An 18856-nucleotide genomic window follows, 5' to 3' on the forward strand; every position below is an offset into this window, starting at 1 on the left:
CTAAGGGCGAAATTTCTTGAAAATTTCAAACTCAATTTCAGGCAATATCATGTATACATTCGAAAGCTCCCAAAAAACTTTATAGAAGACTTAGGGTTTTCAATATTTCTTATCTTAGAAAAAATGTCGACTGAAAAAAAACAGAAGGCAATTAGGTAAAACTTTTGCGACTTATCTTATCATCACATACTTTATCTTTAAACAGCCATCTACCACTATTCCTCCCTAAAATGGTGCATTACTTAGAAAAACAAAATTTCGAAAAAAGCAAAAATTAATAAAAATCTAAAATTGGTGTTACTTTGCACCTTCAAGAAAGCCATTATTTGGTATACAGTATGTGGCCCCCAAAACGTCTATCCAAATTGAAATTTTTCTAGTGAATTCAGAAAATAGGGAACGTTAAAAATTTTTCTTGTAAATTAAGCTTCAACATGTCTAGTTTCTTTCCAAAAGGATAATTTTCTTAGAAAAAAGGTTCTTGTATGATTTTTTTTTCAGTCAAAGTTGACTCACATTTTTTTGATGGCCCCCAAAATAGAGGTTTAGTTTATTTCGAAATATCTTCATCAAAAAGCATAGCCCCGACATCAAATCACTATCAATAGGTATGAAGGCAATGCCTTATGACTTAAAAAAGTCAAAATTTATTTCTCTCTTTATCTTCATACAAATGGGTGTCAAAACGGAGGTTAGTGGCCCCCAAAACGTCGATTCAATTAGATTGAAATTGTTAAAAATCCATCACTTAAACATGTCTCGAATCAAATTAGTTTTTGATAATTTTGCAAAAAAATTCATACCAAAACAATAAGTGTTTCAGGCCTGGCTTAGTGCAAAATCCCGGGCAAAATACTAGCAGCAATTTCTAATGTTAATTTTACCGTGAAATATCTCGAATTTTCTGTACTGAGTTGGTAAATTGTTATATGTTTATACTTTCCAAAATTACCCAGATTTTAGAGGTTAATTTCCAATCTTGTTTGACTTTTGACAGTTTTACATTTTGGTATTTTTCTTTTTTCGGACTCAAGAGAAATGTGTCAGGATTGAATCTTAAGCTTCTCCAGGTTCTAAAGCACAAACACGGCTCATTAAGTCAAAACCTCCGTTTTGGGGGCCATCTCCGTTTTGGGGGCCATATACTGTGTGCATTATCAAAATTCTGGATATAAAAGCGCAATACTGTAAAAGTATTCTTTTCAGAAAACAGAAATGGCTGTTACCTTTTTACTTCAACCACTAAAAAGATTGGTCCTTGGGGCTTGTTTTTCTGTAACTTCGGTTGTCGGCACTTTGGGGAATTTCGTTTCTCTCTACTGTTTATGGAAGACTAAGAATAGTGAAGAAAAGCTAAACAATTCGACTTTATTGATTTTGGGTTTAAATTTATCAGATTTGGTAAATTGTATGATTATTGCACCTTTCCAAGCGGCATACACCATTAAAATTTACCCAAGAACTCATCCAATTCATTTGGTTCAAATTTATTTTGCAGGTAAATTCAAAAGCTTCTTATAGCTTCTTCTTTTGTTCAACTCCCTTTAGTTTAAGTTTAAGGCGCAGTAGTGTAGTGGTAATCCTTCTTGACTTCCGTGCTGGAGGTCAGGGTTCGATTCCCACTCGGTGCTGTGATTCTAAGCAAGGTGAATGTACCTTGGCCAGGGTCAACCCATACCATGTGAGGGGAATAGGGTACCATTCTCTGATACAAGAATATTGGGAGATATGCTGGACATGAATGTGGTGATGGTACTCATATGTTCAGTAGCTGTGAGATCACAAGGTTCTCCCGTACTGTGCGAGTATCATCATCGATACAGCACGGCTCTGATGTGTCGCGAGCACAGAGTACAATGTTTGGTAAGCGCTGTGATCTCCCTATCTAAGAGCAGGAAACTATCCTGGGATAGGGCCCGGTTCGATGATATCGGAGGCTACTCTTCTCTTCTCTTCTCTCTTAGTTTAAGTAATTCAAATGTTTCCATTTATATTTTTCGCTTTCAGCTTTGGCATCATGGTATCCAGCAATGGTTATGTTCTTGATCGCCATCCATCGATATATACAAATCAATCTTTCCATACGATATCAAAGTATCTTCAAAAATCATCGAATGGCTTTCTCAATCCTCATTTGTCTTGGGTTCTGTGTTCTCTCACCGTCATTGATGTTCACTGGATCTTTTACAGCCATTACTGTTATCAATGAAATTGTCATTTTTACAAGCATGGTCCTAATACCGATATTCTACGTTCTTATCTACCGTAACATGAGAAAATCACACCGTCGCGCACGCGGTACGTCACAAAGTACCACAGTATCAACTGTCTCGAGAAACGTCCTCATCTTGATCTCAATCTTCCTGGTTTGTCGATTACCTGGTTTTATGAGCGGTTTAATCTACTTGATGGCAAAGAATAATCGTACAATTGACCATTTGTTCATGGCCCGCATAGGAATGCTCTTCTCAACCATAAATTCGTGTGTCAATCCCTTTGCCTATGTGTTTATGGATCAGTGTTATCGAAACACGCTGAAGAAGATGTACCAAAAAAATAAGCCGTCACCAAAAGTCGAGTGCGATACCAGTACATGCACTGAACCAAAAGATGAAAATGTCAAACTTGAGCCGAGAGTTGAAATCACGCTTTCATAAAGGATTTTTATCATTTTCGCCCAGAGGCAAAACTTTAAAGTTGAGAATTGTATGAAATCAAACCGAAATGATAATAATCATATAAGACACGCCAATGGGTGATTGATTCCCTCCATTCATTCGTATACGAGACAAACATTGCGATGGGTGTTGGATTTATTCGAATTCGTCAACGTTTGACGTCACAGGCAGCCAACAAATGACAATTACATATTCAATGACAACAGAAAAACAAGAACTATGATCTGACTTCCCGGGAATATGTTTAGTAGAGGGAAGTGTATTTATTATACCTAGTAAACATTATGAAGGTAGATGAAGTTCTTGATATTTTAAATTTAAATATAATAGTTCAGACTTTAATTCATGTATATCGTTTGTAATTGTTTGTTACTGGTATCTTAAATTTCACACGTTAGTAAAGAGAACAATTTCATTTGGTTTGATTCGGTCAGCTGTGGTGTGCTTGAGAGGCTCGAGGTACTGGAGGCTCCAGAGACATTCTACTTTCAATAACACGACAGCTAATGCTGAAATCACAAATTTGATTTGTAACATCTAATTTTATCTTATTGTTGTTGGATGCAAAACATCTGCGTTTTTTTGGGGTATTTTTTTGGTTTGCCCTTTTTGGCGTTTTTCTGGTTTTTTATTTCTTTTCTTTCACAGGATTGGTCTTGCTATTTTCTCATTTTGGGGGAATCTATGTATTATACATAACTAATGTATTCAGTATTATATATATAGTGAAGATATGTAATATCTGTCATTGTAGAAAAAGAAAAGTATTGATATATAGATAACTCATGTATAGTTACGATTTTTTAGGTACTTTTAAATTTTTAGTTTTTAAATCATTCCGAAACAGAGGGAAATTTAGGAGCCCCCCCCCCCAGCGGCACCCCTAATCACGCCATCACGCAAAAAATTTTTCTCCATCACGCATCACGAAAATCGCCAAAAATTGTCATCACGCAAAAAATAGCGAAAAATAGCCCAAATCACCCATCACGCCTCAAATTTTTGCCCTATCACGCATCACGCCAAAATCTTGATCACGCCATCACGCCAAAAAATCTCTAATCACGCTATCACGCAAGAAAAAAGTCCCAATCACGCCATCACGCAAACTGCTGGGGGGCCTGATTTAGCAAAAAGTCAAAGAGAATTTAAATAATGGTATGTGAAAGAAAAACCTAATCCTAATGAAGATTATATATATGATATGGGGTAGACTGGAGTCGTTTATAATGCGTGTAATACTACACGTTTTTTTTATAAGAACAAACTATATAAGAACATAAGGCTTCGAGGCCCAAAAATTTAAGAACATTTTAAGAACATTCCAAGGCTTTGGAGACTTAAAAACATGCATTTTCTTAAGAAATTACATCAAAATGCTCAAAAAATGCTGAAAATAAGAACATTTTAAAAGAACATTTTTAGGCTTCAAATCCAAAAAACTAAGAACATCCGAAGGCTTCGAAAATTTTTGACGTTCTTATAAAAAAAAAACGTGTAATAATACCAATACTAATAATAATAATAATAATAATAATAATACGGGATTTAGTTTGTATAAACGACTGGAAGAATCCGGTGTTCCAGCCTTATAGATACAGGGGCTAGCTACGCAGAAACTTGCGTAGCGAGAAAACAATTTAGCAAGCAACAACAAACTCTCAAAACGAAATCAACTCAAATGAAAAACTTTCAATACACAAATCCACACATATTTTTTTTTCTCAAGAATTATTTTGAGCAGGAAAAGATTATAATTGCAATACTGACACTTTTCTTTTGTTTGGAGTTTGTGCACAAAAGTTTCTAGACGACTAAAATTGTTCCATTCATTACTTTTTGCTTTATTTCTACTATGTATAAATTAGTCGTCTAGCTTGCTAGACTAGATATGGGGCAAATACAAAACAAATACACAAATAGCAAAAAAACATGCATACACACAACACAGACCCGAAGTCCGACACTTGTGACTGGCATATACTATGTCTTCAAAAGAGAATCTACCAGGGTATATAATGAATATCAATTAACAAAAAAAAGTTACGTCAAAAAGCCATAACGTGCGTTTTTTTAATCACCCTGTATATTAATATTCCAGAGGAATTGCAACAATCGTGCTTCACAGAAGGGGCCTCGTTGATATTTATTGAATACCCCCCCCCCCGACTGAACTTCGATTGAATCTCAGGGGTCTTATGTACTCTCACGTTACAAGAAAAGCTTCTGAGCTCTACAGAAGGGCTGTTTTTGGAAAACAGTCTGGGTACTAGGGTGTAAGATGTCACGTAGGTGTCAACCCGATCTCAGAAACTCGACCCATAATTAGAGATTAAAATTCTACTGTAGTAGTTGTTAAAGCTTTTCTTCAGGTCTCAAAAATCAAAATATTGAAAGATGAAAAAAAAATACAAAACTTCATCCAAGGAGCAAATTAACCAAACTCACACCGAGAAGGAGTCTAGCCCCGTCAATGACATACCCAAACCGTAAAGAAATGTCAGTTCTCAAACGTTTTCGTGCTTCGAAAGAATGCCATTCAATCGAAACTCTAAAATTGTATGCAAAATGGAAAATCCCGGGGAGATACACTCGAGGTACGACACGACACGAAATAAAATGAGCAAAGATGAGAAAAAATGCACTCTAAAGGTGTAAAATTTCTAAAATTTAACTGTAAATCATTTGCTTTAATATGGTCAAAAACTTTAAAAATCGGTGACCGTAAGGGTCAATTTTCGCCTAAAATTTTTCAGATTTGGCTAAATTTTCCCGACACTGTTAAGGGTCCTATTTCAAAGGCCTTATTTTGGGCCACACGTACGGTCGTTTTTTGAATCGAGTGCCCCCCCCCCCGGCGGAAATTACATTTTCATCTGGGCAAACTTTCCCTTTAGAAAGCCCGAAAGTAAAAAAGAATACCAAGCCTGACCAAGAATAGAAGGCACACGTTTTATTTTACGAGAACAACTTTATGAGAACACGGAGTCTGAAAATTGGCCAAAACCAGAAAACAAATTAAGAACAATCTCTGTGTCTTAGATTTCAGAAAATACCGAATTTTAAACCCATTTCCAGTTTTTAAGAAAAAAAAGGCGTATTAAAGGAATATCGTAAGATTATTGAAACCTGAAAAATTCTAAACATTAAAGAACAACCCAGTATGAGCCAAAATTAACTCGTTCTTATAAAAAAGTGCGTATGTCAATCATTCCTTTCCAAGGTACCCTTAATTTACCTTCCTAACTTGGAAAGACTTTCAACACCCTTCTTCAACTTTCCCCTTTTAACACCCTATGCGTATTCTAACAATAGGGGCAGGGTTTTGGTTCGGTGTGAAAACTGATTTTTGTTATAACTTTTAAAATTATTAAACTTTGGGTTTTTGAGTGACGAAGTTCAAGAATTTTTTCCATCAATTTACTCCCAATATGCCAAGGATTTCTTAAGAAAATAATTTGACAAATTTTGTAGCTGCATTAAATTTGACTATACATATCGACAGAAATTAATCTTTTTACAATATTTAACTGAACAAATTAACGGAATGAAAAATATCTCCTCTGAGTATTAATACAGTAAAGCAAAGTGCCAAAATTTGCTGAATAAGCATGACAGTTAACATCCGTCCATGTGGCTGCATTATGTATTATTAGTAAAAATGGTTCGTTTCAAAAACTTTTTGTTCTTATGTAGGGACAACTTTATTATTTTAAAATCTCAATGATCTGAAATCATATTTAGAAAATAGTTCCCTCGCCTATCTTTACTAGTTAAAAAACGTTTCAAAAAAATGAGTAAAACGTTTCTCAGGAATAAGCATACAAAGTATACTACACAATAAAATCCATCTAGTATCTGTTAACGGAGGCTACGGGGTTTTATTGATCATAGATCAATGACAATGACATTTTCATCTTCTGACTTAGTGCCTGTGCAGGTAGAGCTTCCGATCTTTGTAGATCGATTCTTTTTTCCACACATCTTCCTCAGCGTGTTTCGATAAGACTGATCCATAAACACATAGGCAAAGGGATTGACACACGAATTTACGGTTGAGAAGAGCATTCCTATTCGGGCCATAAACAGGTGATCAATCGTACGATTATTCTTTGCCATCAAGTAGACTAAACCGCTCATAAAACCAGGGAATCGGCAAATCAAGAAGATTGAGATCAAGATGAGGACGTTTCTCGAGACAGTTGATACTGTGGTACTTTGTGACGTACCGCGTGCGCGACGGTGTGATTTTCTCATGTTACGGTAGATAAGAACGTAGAATATCGGTATTAGGACCATGCTTGTAAAAATGACAACTTCATTGATAACAGTAATGGCTGTAAAAGACCCAGTGAACATCAATGAGGGTGATAGCACACAGAACACAAGACAAATGAGGATTGAGAAAGCCATTCGATAATTTTTGAAAAAGCTTTGATAGTGTATGGAAAGATTGATTTGTATATATCGATGAATGGCGATCAAGAACATAACGATTGCTGGATACCATGAAGCTAAAGCTGAAAGCGAAAAATATAAAGATAAAAACATTTAGATTACTTTAAAAAATTTGGGGAAATGAAAAGTGAAGAAAACTATAATTTAGTAAAAAAAATTTACCACCTTTCATTTACCTTCGTTGAAATTGAAAGGATTTAAAACCTACCTGCGAGATAAATTTGAACCAAATGAATTGGATGAGTTCCTGGATAAAGATTGATTGTATAAGCGGCTTGGAAAGGTGCGATAACCATACAATTTACTAAATCTGACAAATTCAAAGTCAGAATCAATAGAGCCGAGTTGTTTAGCTTTTCTTCACTCTTCTTCGTCTTCCGTAAACAGTAGAGGGAAACGAAATTTCCAAGTGTCCCAAGGAGTGAGCTTATTGAGAAACAGGTCCCAAGGATTAGCCTGGTTGATAGGTAGAGCAGTATTGAGAATCCCATTTTCCTTTGTTTGGGCAAAAATATTTTGGTTCAACTTCTTATTATAGTCCAATTTGTTTCGAAAATTAATTATAATTCTTTTCTCAATTTTGCAGGTGATTCAAAATTGTAATAATTATTCCATCAAAAAGTATCACTGTTGAATATTCATAACTAAAAATACATTTACATGATTATAGGAAATAAATGGGCTATTCAAGTAAAAAATCTACTCCGTAAGTTGAGGAGGCCATAAACTTTCTGTCCAGGGGAGGGGGCGCCATCCGCAACCTCGGTAAGTGAAATTTCGTGAAGTATCTTGGGGGGGGGTTCCTTGAATCTAAGCTTAAGTCTAGAAGGTCTCTGAAATTTAGACGAAATCCAAAGCAAGGGGGCACTTCTGAAAAATTTGCTTTCTCAAATTTCCGCAAAAATCCAGAGGATCCTCCTAAAATAACCCCCCCCACATTCAGTGTGATATTTTTCTGGAATTAGCCCGTATCAGAATAATAAAGATCTCGATACTTCGTCAGGAATTTATACGATTTTTATATCCTCATCCGGGGGTCATACCATGAAAATTCTTTGTTGAAATTGCTCAATGAAAACCACTTTTGAGAGATACTTTTTAATGAAAAAGACAAAATATTTCTTTCGGTCACTGATTTGATCAAATTAGGGGTTGATTTTTATTTCCTTTACAAAAGTTACATAATTTTTATTCTTCCGCATCTGGTCATTTTTTCTTTTTCTTCATTTCCTACTTTTTTATTACATTATTTCTTATATCTTTTTAATACTTTTACGTTTTGATTAAATTCATTTTAATATGATTATACAGATTACCGTAAGTTGGTCTAATGTCGAAATCCCTCTCCTAATTTCAACATCCTTTTTTTAGAGATAGGAATATTAGGAAGGTCGGGATCACTGAAAGACAAAAGTTTTTTGCCACCCTTATCGCCAAGAAAAACAAAATAGTTTCCATCAGTGATTCCGACTTTCCTCTTGTTCCTATCCCTAAAGAAGGGTGTCGAAATTAGAGAGGGATGTCGACATTAGACCAACTTATAGAATCTGTCAAATTGCGCGCCCTGCACGCCTGCGCGCCTTCTAAAAACTGGCGCTCCTTCGCGCCTAGCGCACCCGCGCTCCTTGCGCACCCTAATTTTTATGTGCCTTTAATTTTCAGCGTGCCTTCGATTTTCTGTGTGTCTAGATTAGAGCTAGTCTGAATCGCAGACCTCTACAAAACCCCAGGTAGTATAGGGGTAGTATCTATAAGGAGCACGAATCCGTTAGTGGATGCCAGCAGCCTAGACTAGAGTCTACTTTGCTTTTTGATAATTTTTATGACGCTGAGTCCAGTGAAGTAGACTAGGAGCGTTTGGAGAGGCCGCCATTTTGAGAAAAAAAGGTTAAAAATCCAAATAACAATAAAACTACTTGGAGTTGAAAGATATAATCAAAAATGGGAAACAAACATCGATAACAGATTTGCAATCCCTTATTCTCAAACAAAAACATTGCTTCATACTGTTTTTACCTTCCAAAAACAACTAAAATCTGGCTGACTTTTGCCTAAGCAAAAGCATATTACCATATACTACCGGGCCACTTAATCGCGCCATTCAGTCTATAAAAAAAGCTTTAAGTGGATCCCGGGCTACTGTGTGTCCTGAAAAGCTTCTAGACAGCGCTTTTAAACGCTGCATAAAAATGCTAAAAAATCTTTTTGATTACCATACTATGTATGAAAATCGGTTTTGTAACGGTAGAATACTACATAGGAGATTATTTTGACCATTCAGAGTATTTAAAAGGAACTAAATGGTTCCGAGTATAACTTGTGTTATTTTTGCGACTAGCCATTTTGATTCTTGATTTTTGAAGCACACCTCGGTGCTGTCATTTCTTTTGTGTTTCGATCTTGTTATTGATTTTGTAAAATGTCATAAGAGGAAATTTTTTGATTCAGACTTTACAAGTTAGCATTTTATTGTTTGTTCAAATTCAATTTGTATCCTTTGATTTACAATTTTAACATGCAAAACTGCATGCACCATTATCTATAAGCGCGCCAGAATTTAAATAATTGAAAACATTTTAACCCTTTGTGTGCCATGGCCCTTTTTTGGGGGCTTTTTTGGTAAAATGAGCTAGGTCAAACTTTAAACGTCATTATTTCCCGAACCAGAAGGAATTAGAGGTTGGTTTAGCTCGTTTGATAGCTGAGAGTCTGCTTTTTCTTTTGGGACCTGGCGGCAATTTGCCCGGTGGTGCGGCTTTAAATCACTTCTGCTTCAATTCCATTTACTAGAGGACAGAATCTAGTATACATGAGGCAAATTCTTTAGATTTTCGTTCACTCGTTGCCAAATATGTCTAAAAACGGTCAAAATCTCAAAAAAGTGAGTTTCTGGAAAACTTTGGCATTTTTTTCACATCAATGACCAAAATCTCTCCAAAAAAAACAAATTTGCAACTCTTTTGTGTTGATTTTGAAAGTGCGTGCATTTCATTTCCATCAACTTAGGCTAAAAATGAAGATTTCAAATCGAAAATGGGGCTGACAGGAAGGCTTCGCCATCCTGCTATTGCATACCCAACCATTATTGTAATAATTGTAATAATGTAATGTAATAATAATTTTAAATGAAAATTTAGCACAATATTTCCAATAATTTGGAGAGAAGTCTACAATTTATCCCCAAAAGTATGTCCAATTTTTTTCCATTCAAATAACCAAGAAAAAGCATTGTGTCTGGTTCTTTGATTTGCAACGGGCTTGCAACAAATTATACAGGTATTTAGAAACTTTTTAAGACACTTGTTAAATCAGAAACGCGTAAAAAAATTATAAGGCGCGCAAAAAAGATTAAGGCGTGCGAGGAGCGCAGGCGCACAAGGAGCGCAGGCACGCTAGGTGCGAAGGAGCGCAAGGAGCGCCACTTTTTAGAAGGCGCTGGGCGCGCAATTTAACAGACTCCAACTTACGGCAGTACCTTCAGCTTTATGTAAGTTGATAAAATGATATACAGCAACTGAGCTATATATGAACCTTGGAGACAGTTTCTCAAACCGGATCCCAAAATCTCTTGATCGGAGGTTTCTTGAAAGTGATACTCTAATGGCCGCACTATCTAATTACTCAATAGCAATGTAATGCATCGAGAGCGCTAGATCTCCTTTTCATTGAACACTTTTGATGTTGCACAAGAAATTAGGCAAAGTTTAACAATGTGATGTCTTCTTTGTGGGTAACACTTAAAAAAATATCCGATCAAAGTTGGCGGATATAGCTTAGTCAAGGGTTTATAAAGGTTGTGCACAAAACGTTTATAAATGAAACAACACCTGAAAGAACCACTGACCCTTATATATCCCTGGACCAAGCTATATCTGCCATCTTTGATCGAAGTTTTTTTGAAGAGGCACCCGTTAAGAAGCCATTGCAGTGTTAATAATCAACATCTAACGGCGCTTACATCGTCAAAAGTATTCGAGGAAAAGTGACCCTAGCGCTCTTGATGCATTTACACCGCTATTGAGTAGTGCTGCCATTAGGGTGCAACTTTTCAAAAAACTTCGATCAAAGATTTTGCTTGGCAGGGATTGAGAAAGTTGGTCCAGGGTATATAAAGGTCAGTGAATAGAACCATCATCCTAAAAGGAAAGGTTCAAACAGATCCAAGTTTTATTCACTCTTTTTTCTTCAGTATTTTTATTTCCTACCTAGGGATTGTTCACAATCGACAGTAAGGCTACTTTGTTCAAAAAAAATGAGATTTTGCCTAATTTTGCTTGTGTTTTCGGATTCTGAGAGGTCCGTCACAAAACTGTATCCTACTCAGAAATTTCCAGATTTCCATCTATAGACAGAATAGCTATACAACTGTTAATTGCAAATAACCATTTAATCCTATTAACCCCAACCTTTTTTTATTTTTGTATCCACAGGGGGCTGTAGAATCTACCATCCTCGATTATATTTTCGATCTAAAAGAGCTACGACCATAAAAAATAGAACAGATGTTCTCTATCATGACACAAACTTCCAAGAAAAAAATTTTGAGTTGTAAAAGCGACTTTAGCTTGGTTTTATGTCATGTTTCACTATAAAGTCATAAAACCTGATAGACCTCTCTAAAAAATTTACAGACACAAGTACTCTTAACAATATTTTATTAAAAGTCAGAAAGTTTCAAATCGTTACAACAGTTTTTTTCCGAAATATACTAAAAGAAAACCAGCGTGGTAGATTCTAGCCCCCCCCCTGGGACTACAATGGTTAAAAGAGAGCACATATATTTTGAAATTGTCAGTATCTTTTTCGAAAGCACCATCTTAAGTTTCTGAACTTCATTCTCGTCTTTAATAAATAAATCTTTAAGAAAGTTCTTATAGTGTGATATCACTTCTTGGTTCCACCTTGATATGTACATGATTTGTTTCGGGATGCGTAACGGAGGTGCAATCTACCTTTTGAGATGGGTTGCTTTTTCGGTACAACTTCACCAGTATTTTTCGATAGGTTCGATCCATAAACACATAGGCAAACGGGTTGACACACGAATTAAGGAGGTTGAAGATTGAAGCTAACCGAGCAGAAAACGTGTGATCAATTGCAGGATTATTCTTGGCTAGCAAGTAGATCAAACCGCTCATAAAACCAGGTAATCGGCAAACCAAGAAGATAGAGATCAAGATGAGGACATTTCTCGAAACAGTTGATACCGTGGTACTTTGTGATGTACCCCGTGCGCGACGGTGTGATTTTCTCATGTTACGGTAGATAAGAACGTAGAATATCGGTATTAGGACCATGCTTGTAAAAATGACAACTTCATTGATAACAGTAATGGCTGTAAAAGACCCAGTGAACATTAATGAGGGTGATAGCACACAGAACACAAGACAAATGAGGATTGAGAAAGCCATTCGATGATTTTTGAAGATGCTCTGATATCGTATGGAATGGTTGATTTGAATATATCGATGGGTGGTGATCAGGAAGACTATCATTGCTGGATACCATGCTGCCAATGCTGAATAATTTAACGAGGATCAAAAGAGATCGTAATTTAACCTTTTGTGTTCCTAAGTCAGGTATATCCATATACGATTCTACACAAGGTCAAAAAGGGAATAGGATATATTTTAAAACCTAGAGGTGAGCCCGGGTGCAGTAGTGTAGACAAGAGTTGCGAAAAATTTGTGTAGGAGATTAGGTTTTTATGACACGTTAATTATCTATTCATATTAGAAACAAGATAATTACCGTGTCATAAAATCTGCTCTCCTACACAAATTTTGCACCCCTCCTGTCTACATTACTGGGGTGGTTTATGCAAATAATCTTTACAGATATTGACCATATTTCGTCAAAAAGTCAACAAAAGATCACCAATTTTGGATATATTTTTAAATCATATTCTCTAGCGAATAAATCTAAATTTTACCATTGTTACTCTTTCTTCCAATCAAGTCATGGCAGTCGTCTCTAAGTTATCTAAATGAGCTTTTAATAAAACGGTTGAAGGTTTGAATAACTTTGTAAAAAAAACATGTTGATATTACAAATATTCAAGTTGCATACCTGCTAGGAAAATTTGGAGCAAATGTATCGAGAGCCGAGCAGTTGGATAAAGCTTGACAACGTAAGCAGCTTGAAATGGTGCAATAACCATACAATTCGCCAAATCTGACAAATTCAAAGTCAGAATCAATAGTAGGGAATTGGTCGATTTCTCTCCTATTTTCTTAGTCTTCCATAAACAGTAAAGAGAAACGAAATTCCCAAAAGTGCCGACGACCGAAGTTATTGAGAAACAAGCCCCAAGGAGCAGTTTCGTAAGCGGTTGAAAAACTAGGGAGACGGTCATTCTGTCTTTTGTTTGTTTCCCGATATTTCAGCATTGAAACTACTCATCTCTTATATAGTAAGATTTCTGTTGGAAAATTAAAATTGGAAATTTGAAAACAATAACAACTATAAATAGCAAAAAATGCAGAAAAAGCAAGTTCATTTTCTTCTACACTACCAAAAAACAATTAAAAGTAAATTTGATTAGTATCACTTACCTAAAGTTGTATCTAAAATATGTATTTTCAATGTTCAAGTCAATAAGTTATACAACGTTATATTGTCTAGTATGCTAGACAATTAATTAAAATCAAGAGAAAGTAGGATATGGTAGAAAAAAACAGATTTTATCCTACCATGATTGAGTAGCCGAGGTTCTAGGATCGTGAAGTATAATAATTTTAAAACTAATTTTCTCTTTGTTTACTATTAGCGTTTTTACGAAAACAATCAGAAATCGAAATCAAATCTGGTTAAAAGCGTCAAAACGAGCCGTACCGAGAGCTATTTGCGATCAAGCGTATGTATAAGTGTAGAGAAACTTTGGAGGCTATACATCACATCTGACACTAAAAAATCTGATCTGGTTCAGCCAAAACTATCAAAATTGCGTTTCCTTTCTATTGAATTCGAAAGCGAAAGCGACCGATCATTTGTTCCGTCATTATGTAGTTTGATTTAAACAAAAAATGGAAAAAAAATATTTTCTCAAAAATCGGGCTCCGTCACATTTTGGGCATCACTATTTTGCACCTTTGTGCCAAAAATCAGAAAAAACTAATGAGCCAATCTCGAGAAAAGCGAACAAACGAACGAACGAACGAACGAACGAACGAACGAACGAACGAACGAACGAACGAACGAACGAACGAACGAACGAACGAACGAACGAACGAACGAACGAACGAACGAACGAACGAACGAACGAACGAACGAACGAAACGAACGAAAACGAACGAACGAACGAACGAACGAACGAACGAACGAACGAACGAACGAACGAACGAACGAACGAACGAACGAACAAACAGAAACAGACAATGGTTAATTTAAAGGACCTCCGAGGTAGGTCCAAAAAGGGCTATTGATTTAATACGTTAAAAAAAAAAACGTTTTAAATAAGCCTGGTATGATGGAGTACTTTCTCATAATTTTGGCGATAACACAAACAGACGAACCTTTTTACTCAATGCTATGAACTAAAAACTCGATACTTTTTGTCCGGGCGTAAACTGGTAAATAGTAAGTTTTTTCAAAATTTTATTCCAAGGCAATGACAATTTTATCCGCTGGAAATAGGTCGAAATTTGAAATGGTGATGTTTATAAGGGTAAATTGAATTTTCGTATATTCTAAAGGGAAAGTAAATAATTTTCTAAAAAAAATTGATCTTTAACAAAGTCTAGTCAGACTCACAAAATTTTGGCCAAACGTGAGAGTATTTTTCATATCGAGTGAAAATTAAACTGTTTACGTAAAACTAGAGATAAAACATTTGAACACTTTTATTTTAAGGAAAAGTTTTAAGGGTCAGAAACCTTGTATACCTCCCACCACAAATCAAATTACTGTTCATAGTAGTTAACCATAAACTCATAATTAAGAAAGGTCGCGGCGGTTAGTTTGTATTTTGGGAGCTTTTCCCAATTACAGTAAATTAGGCTTCTGCTATTTCTAAATTGGTATTTCAAACAACAGGAGGTCTCAAAATAATTGTTTAAACTGGGCTCGGATAGAAACCTGAAAAAAAATGCACTTTTAAAATGCAATTTTCATAATTTAATTTGAAAAAGAAGTAGCGAGTTTCCGTCAAATCAAGTCCGATATTAATTTTTCACGTGGTGAAGAAAAGGGATGTTGTGATGAAATAAAACCTTATTATGCCACGAAAAAAGTTAACAAAAAGGAAACAAATATTTTGAGTTATACCAAAGGAACTTAAAAGTTGTACTAAAGTTATAGACTGAAGTTCCTTGTAAGCATTCTGAAGGGGGTTCAGTTTTCGACAAAGCTGGCCAACATTTATGGAAAACAAATAAAAAATGAGAATTTCACTTTTGTTTAAACCAATAACAAAACGTCTCATTGGAGGTTTTTTCTCAATAAGCTCGATCCTTGGAACACTTGGGAATTTCGTTTCTCTCTACTGCTTATGGAAAACAAAGAAACATGAAGCCAAGACGAAGAATTCTGTTTTGTTGTTATTAAGCCTGAATTTATCAGATTTGGTAAATTGTATGGTTGTTGCACCTTTTCAAGCTGTTTATGCTACAAATTCGTTTCCCAGAACCCATCCAATACATTTGGTTCACATTTATTTGGGAGGTAGGAAAAAGTTTAATAAAAAAGCTTTGTTTGATTAATTATCCTCCATAACCTCTGTAAAAAAGACAGGTCTTCATAAGCACAACCTCGATCACTTTACTCGCAAAATTATCTACGCTATTTGTCAAAAGACGTAATATTTACTCGTAAGAAAAAAACAGAAGCGATCGCTGTGCAAACTCATGGGGAATCGGCGTTAAGGGGCTTTATCTAGTCGATATCCAGTGAAATCAATTAATTTTCATTATTAAATATAGACGAAAAAGTGTTCCATACTAACAACAGATTAATAACAGTTTAAGCTTGACCTTGTTTTACTAGGTACATTCATGTGGTATCCAGCAATGGTCGTCTTCTTGATCGCCATGCATCGATATATCCAAATCAACCATTCCATACGATATCAAAGCATCTTCAAAAATCATCGAATGGTTTTCTCAATCTTCATTTGTCTCGTGTTCTGTGTTCTATCACCCTCATTGATGTTCACTGGATCCTTTTCCGGCATTGCTATCATTAACCAAATCGTGGCCCTATCAAGCATGATCGCCATATCTACGTTCTACGCACTTATCTACCGTCACATGAAGATATCTCACCGCAGAGCACTCGGTCAAACCAACAACGCCGTAGTTACATCCGTCTCGCGAAACGTCCTCATCTTAATCTCCATATTCTTGGCTTGTCGATTCCCTACATTTCTCAGTAGTTTTTTCTACTTAGCAAAGAAAAGTGGAAGCATCGATCAATTGTTATTGTCACGATTAGGAATGCTCTTCTCCAATATCAATTCGTGTGCGAATCCCTTCGCGTACGTTTTCTTGGACAAGTCTTATCGAAACACTTTGACCAAGTTGTACCGAAGAACCAACCCACGTGTTAATACCACGGCTAGTAATTGCGATACCTCGCAACATGAAGCCCCAAAATTAGAGCCGAGAATCGACATGGAAATACCTGTTGCTCAGAGAGAGGACACCGGAACTTTCACCGCTCCCAAACAATAGAGAATTAAGTGCAACTATTTTTTTTCTCCATTTTATCAAGAAATTCATTTCATTGCAATTGAAATTTTAAAGAACACAGACTAACTAGAGTTTCAGTATTTCACTCATGATAATGATATATAAAACTAGTGACCAAATCTGTTAATGACTTAGGTTGGCCATTCTAATGACTAACTCAAGACATGAAATTATGACTTTGCATATTTTAGTTAGGGATAAGAACACTACCAGCTCACTGTTAAGTTTACTTTAATTTTAACAAAAACTGATATTTAAAATAATACGACTATTTGTAGGAAAGATTTTAGTGAACGTGGATGTTAACAAGAAATATATAATTATGAGTACCAACTAAAAAAGTATGAGCTTCTGAATCCATATATGTAAACACAAAAAAACAAAAACTCTCAGACTCGCAAATATTCTGAAATATTCAGGGTTTGTAATACAGATTTTACTAAGATTTTGATACCTCAGACAGATGAGAGACGTGTGGAGTGGAAGCAAACTTGTCCCATGATATGTGAAGGTTCTCGCTCGCCTTTGTTAACTTTGATTTGCATTTCTATAAGACAAACGAAATAATTTTTGTCAATTCACACCTTAAAACAGTCAATGAAACTCATGTGCAGTGAAAATCCCAAGCACTTTTTGTTGTTCAATTTTGAATTGAGGTGTTAAAAATCTCAATACACTTTTTTTTTTTATAAGAACAATTTTATAAGAACAATGAGGCTCAAAAATGCCAAAAAATAAGAACAATTTAAGAACAATCCTGAGCCTGGAGTTGCTGAGTTTTAGGTAAAATAAAGGCCAAATTAATGAAATTAGGGTTCAAACCCAAAAATACCCCCAAATTTGCCCTAAAAATAAGAACAGGATAAGAACAATTTGAGGCTCGAAGTGCCAAAAAAATAAGAACAGCCGAGCCTCAACAAAAATTTACTGGTTCTTATAAAAAAAAAGTGTAATTAGAGAATTGGGTTTTAAAAAATTGAGCTTTTTTGTGTCAAAAAAAGATAGTGAACAAAATTAAAATTATATCGCCCTATGATTCAAAATAAATTAAATTTAATATATCCCTGTTTCTAATCCTCGAAAAGGTGAGGGTTCTTAAAAATGTTGGCACCTGTGGCAGGACCAAAAACGGCCAGTGACTTCAGTTCTTGGAATTTTGGTTGGTAATAATCGGTTCATCCAGAAGATAAATATTGAGGAGATTAGACTCTCCTTCTGTGAATTTTTGTCGAGATTTCAGAGACCTCCGTTCAGAGGGTACCTCACCCCTTCCCTTGATGGAAAATATAACTTTCTCAACATTGGGGCAAATATTACACTGAAATGACGTTACCCATTATAGCTGATTTTAGATCAGATCAAAGTGTTTTATTTAAATATTCCTCTTTTCGGAATAGTATAGGGGAATTAGGTCATAACCTTAAAAAAATTGATATAAAGCTGAAATTTTGCACAGAGTTCAGGGAAGGTGTCAGGAAACCCACATTAAAACCCCCCACCTTCAGCACCTTGGCATCCCCAGTTATGACGTCATAATCAATGATGACTGTCACATATTTTGGTCAAAATTCAAGTTGTCCAAATATGCAAGTTTTATATATCAATCGATCGCAAATTGAAAGAAGAACAACTTTTTAGCTTGTGAAGAATCCTGAAAATGTACTGAATGTGAGTAAAATCAAGGACAAAGTCAATGACGTCATCAGGACAAAAATCCTAGAAATTCAAGTTTGCCAAATATACAAGTATTATATATCAATCGATCGTAAATTGAAAGCTGAACAACTTTTTTGCTTACGGAAAATCCTGAAAATGTACTGAATGTGAGTAAAATGGAACATTCCCTCTGACGTCATCAGGGTAAAAATACTAAGGGTAGTTAAATTTAGTTTATTTGTTGTCAAAAACAAATTAGTTTAGCTAATTTTAAAGACTAGGTTAACAGGTTACATAAAATTGAGACAAGATTTGCTTAAAATTTAACAAGATTTTTTTCATTCAAAAATATCATTAAAAACATTTCTGTGTACATCA

General features: G+C 35.4%; 4 protein-coding genes across 4 annotated transcripts in view; all 4 read right to left on the reverse strand.

The window, feature by feature from the left end:
• LOC136799228 (ribokinase-like) overlaps positions 1-18856 on the reverse strand; it is an 89597-nt gene that overhangs the window by 59556 nt on the left and 11185 nt on the right. The gene's annotated exons all lie outside the window — the stretch shown is intronic.
• LOC136799225 (arf-GAP with coiled-coil, ANK repeat and PH domain-containing protein 3-like) overlaps positions 1-18856 on the reverse strand; it is a 36696-nt gene that overhangs the window by 5202 nt on the left and 12638 nt on the right. The window contains exon 5 of the mRNA XM_067055909.1: positions 17277-17369. Coding sequence (XP_066912010.1) covers positions 17277-17369 — 93 coding nt within the window. The remainder of the gene's footprint in view (positions 1-17276; positions 17370-18856) is intronic.
• Positions 6382-7771, reverse strand: LOC136799172 (probable G-protein coupled receptor 34). The gene is made up of 2 exons (XM_067055860.1): positions 7345-7771; positions 6382-7198 (listed from the first exon to the last, which is right to left on the reverse strand). Exons 1-2 carry the CDS (start codon positions 7625-7627, stop codon positions 6567-6569), a joined length of 915 nt encoding a protein of 304 aa, XP_066911961.1. The 5' UTR covers positions 7628-7771; the 3' UTR covers positions 6382-6566.
• LOC136799178 (P2Y purinoceptor 4-like) lies at positions 12008-12643 on the reverse strand. Its single transcript, XM_067055863.1, has one exon. It carries the CDS (start codon positions 12629-12631, stop codon positions 12008-12010), a length of 624 nt encoding a protein of 207 aa, XP_066911964.1. The 5' UTR covers positions 12632-12643.

The sequence above is a fragment of the Clytia hemisphaerica genome, unplaced genomic scaffold (genome assembly GCF_902728285.1).
Source record: "Clytia hemisphaerica strain Z4C2 unplaced genomic scaffold, Clytia hemisphaerica genome assembly, whole genome shotgun sequence".
Taxonomy (NCBI): Eukaryota; Metazoa; Cnidaria; class Hydrozoa; order Leptothecata; family Clytiidae; genus Clytia; species Clytia hemisphaerica.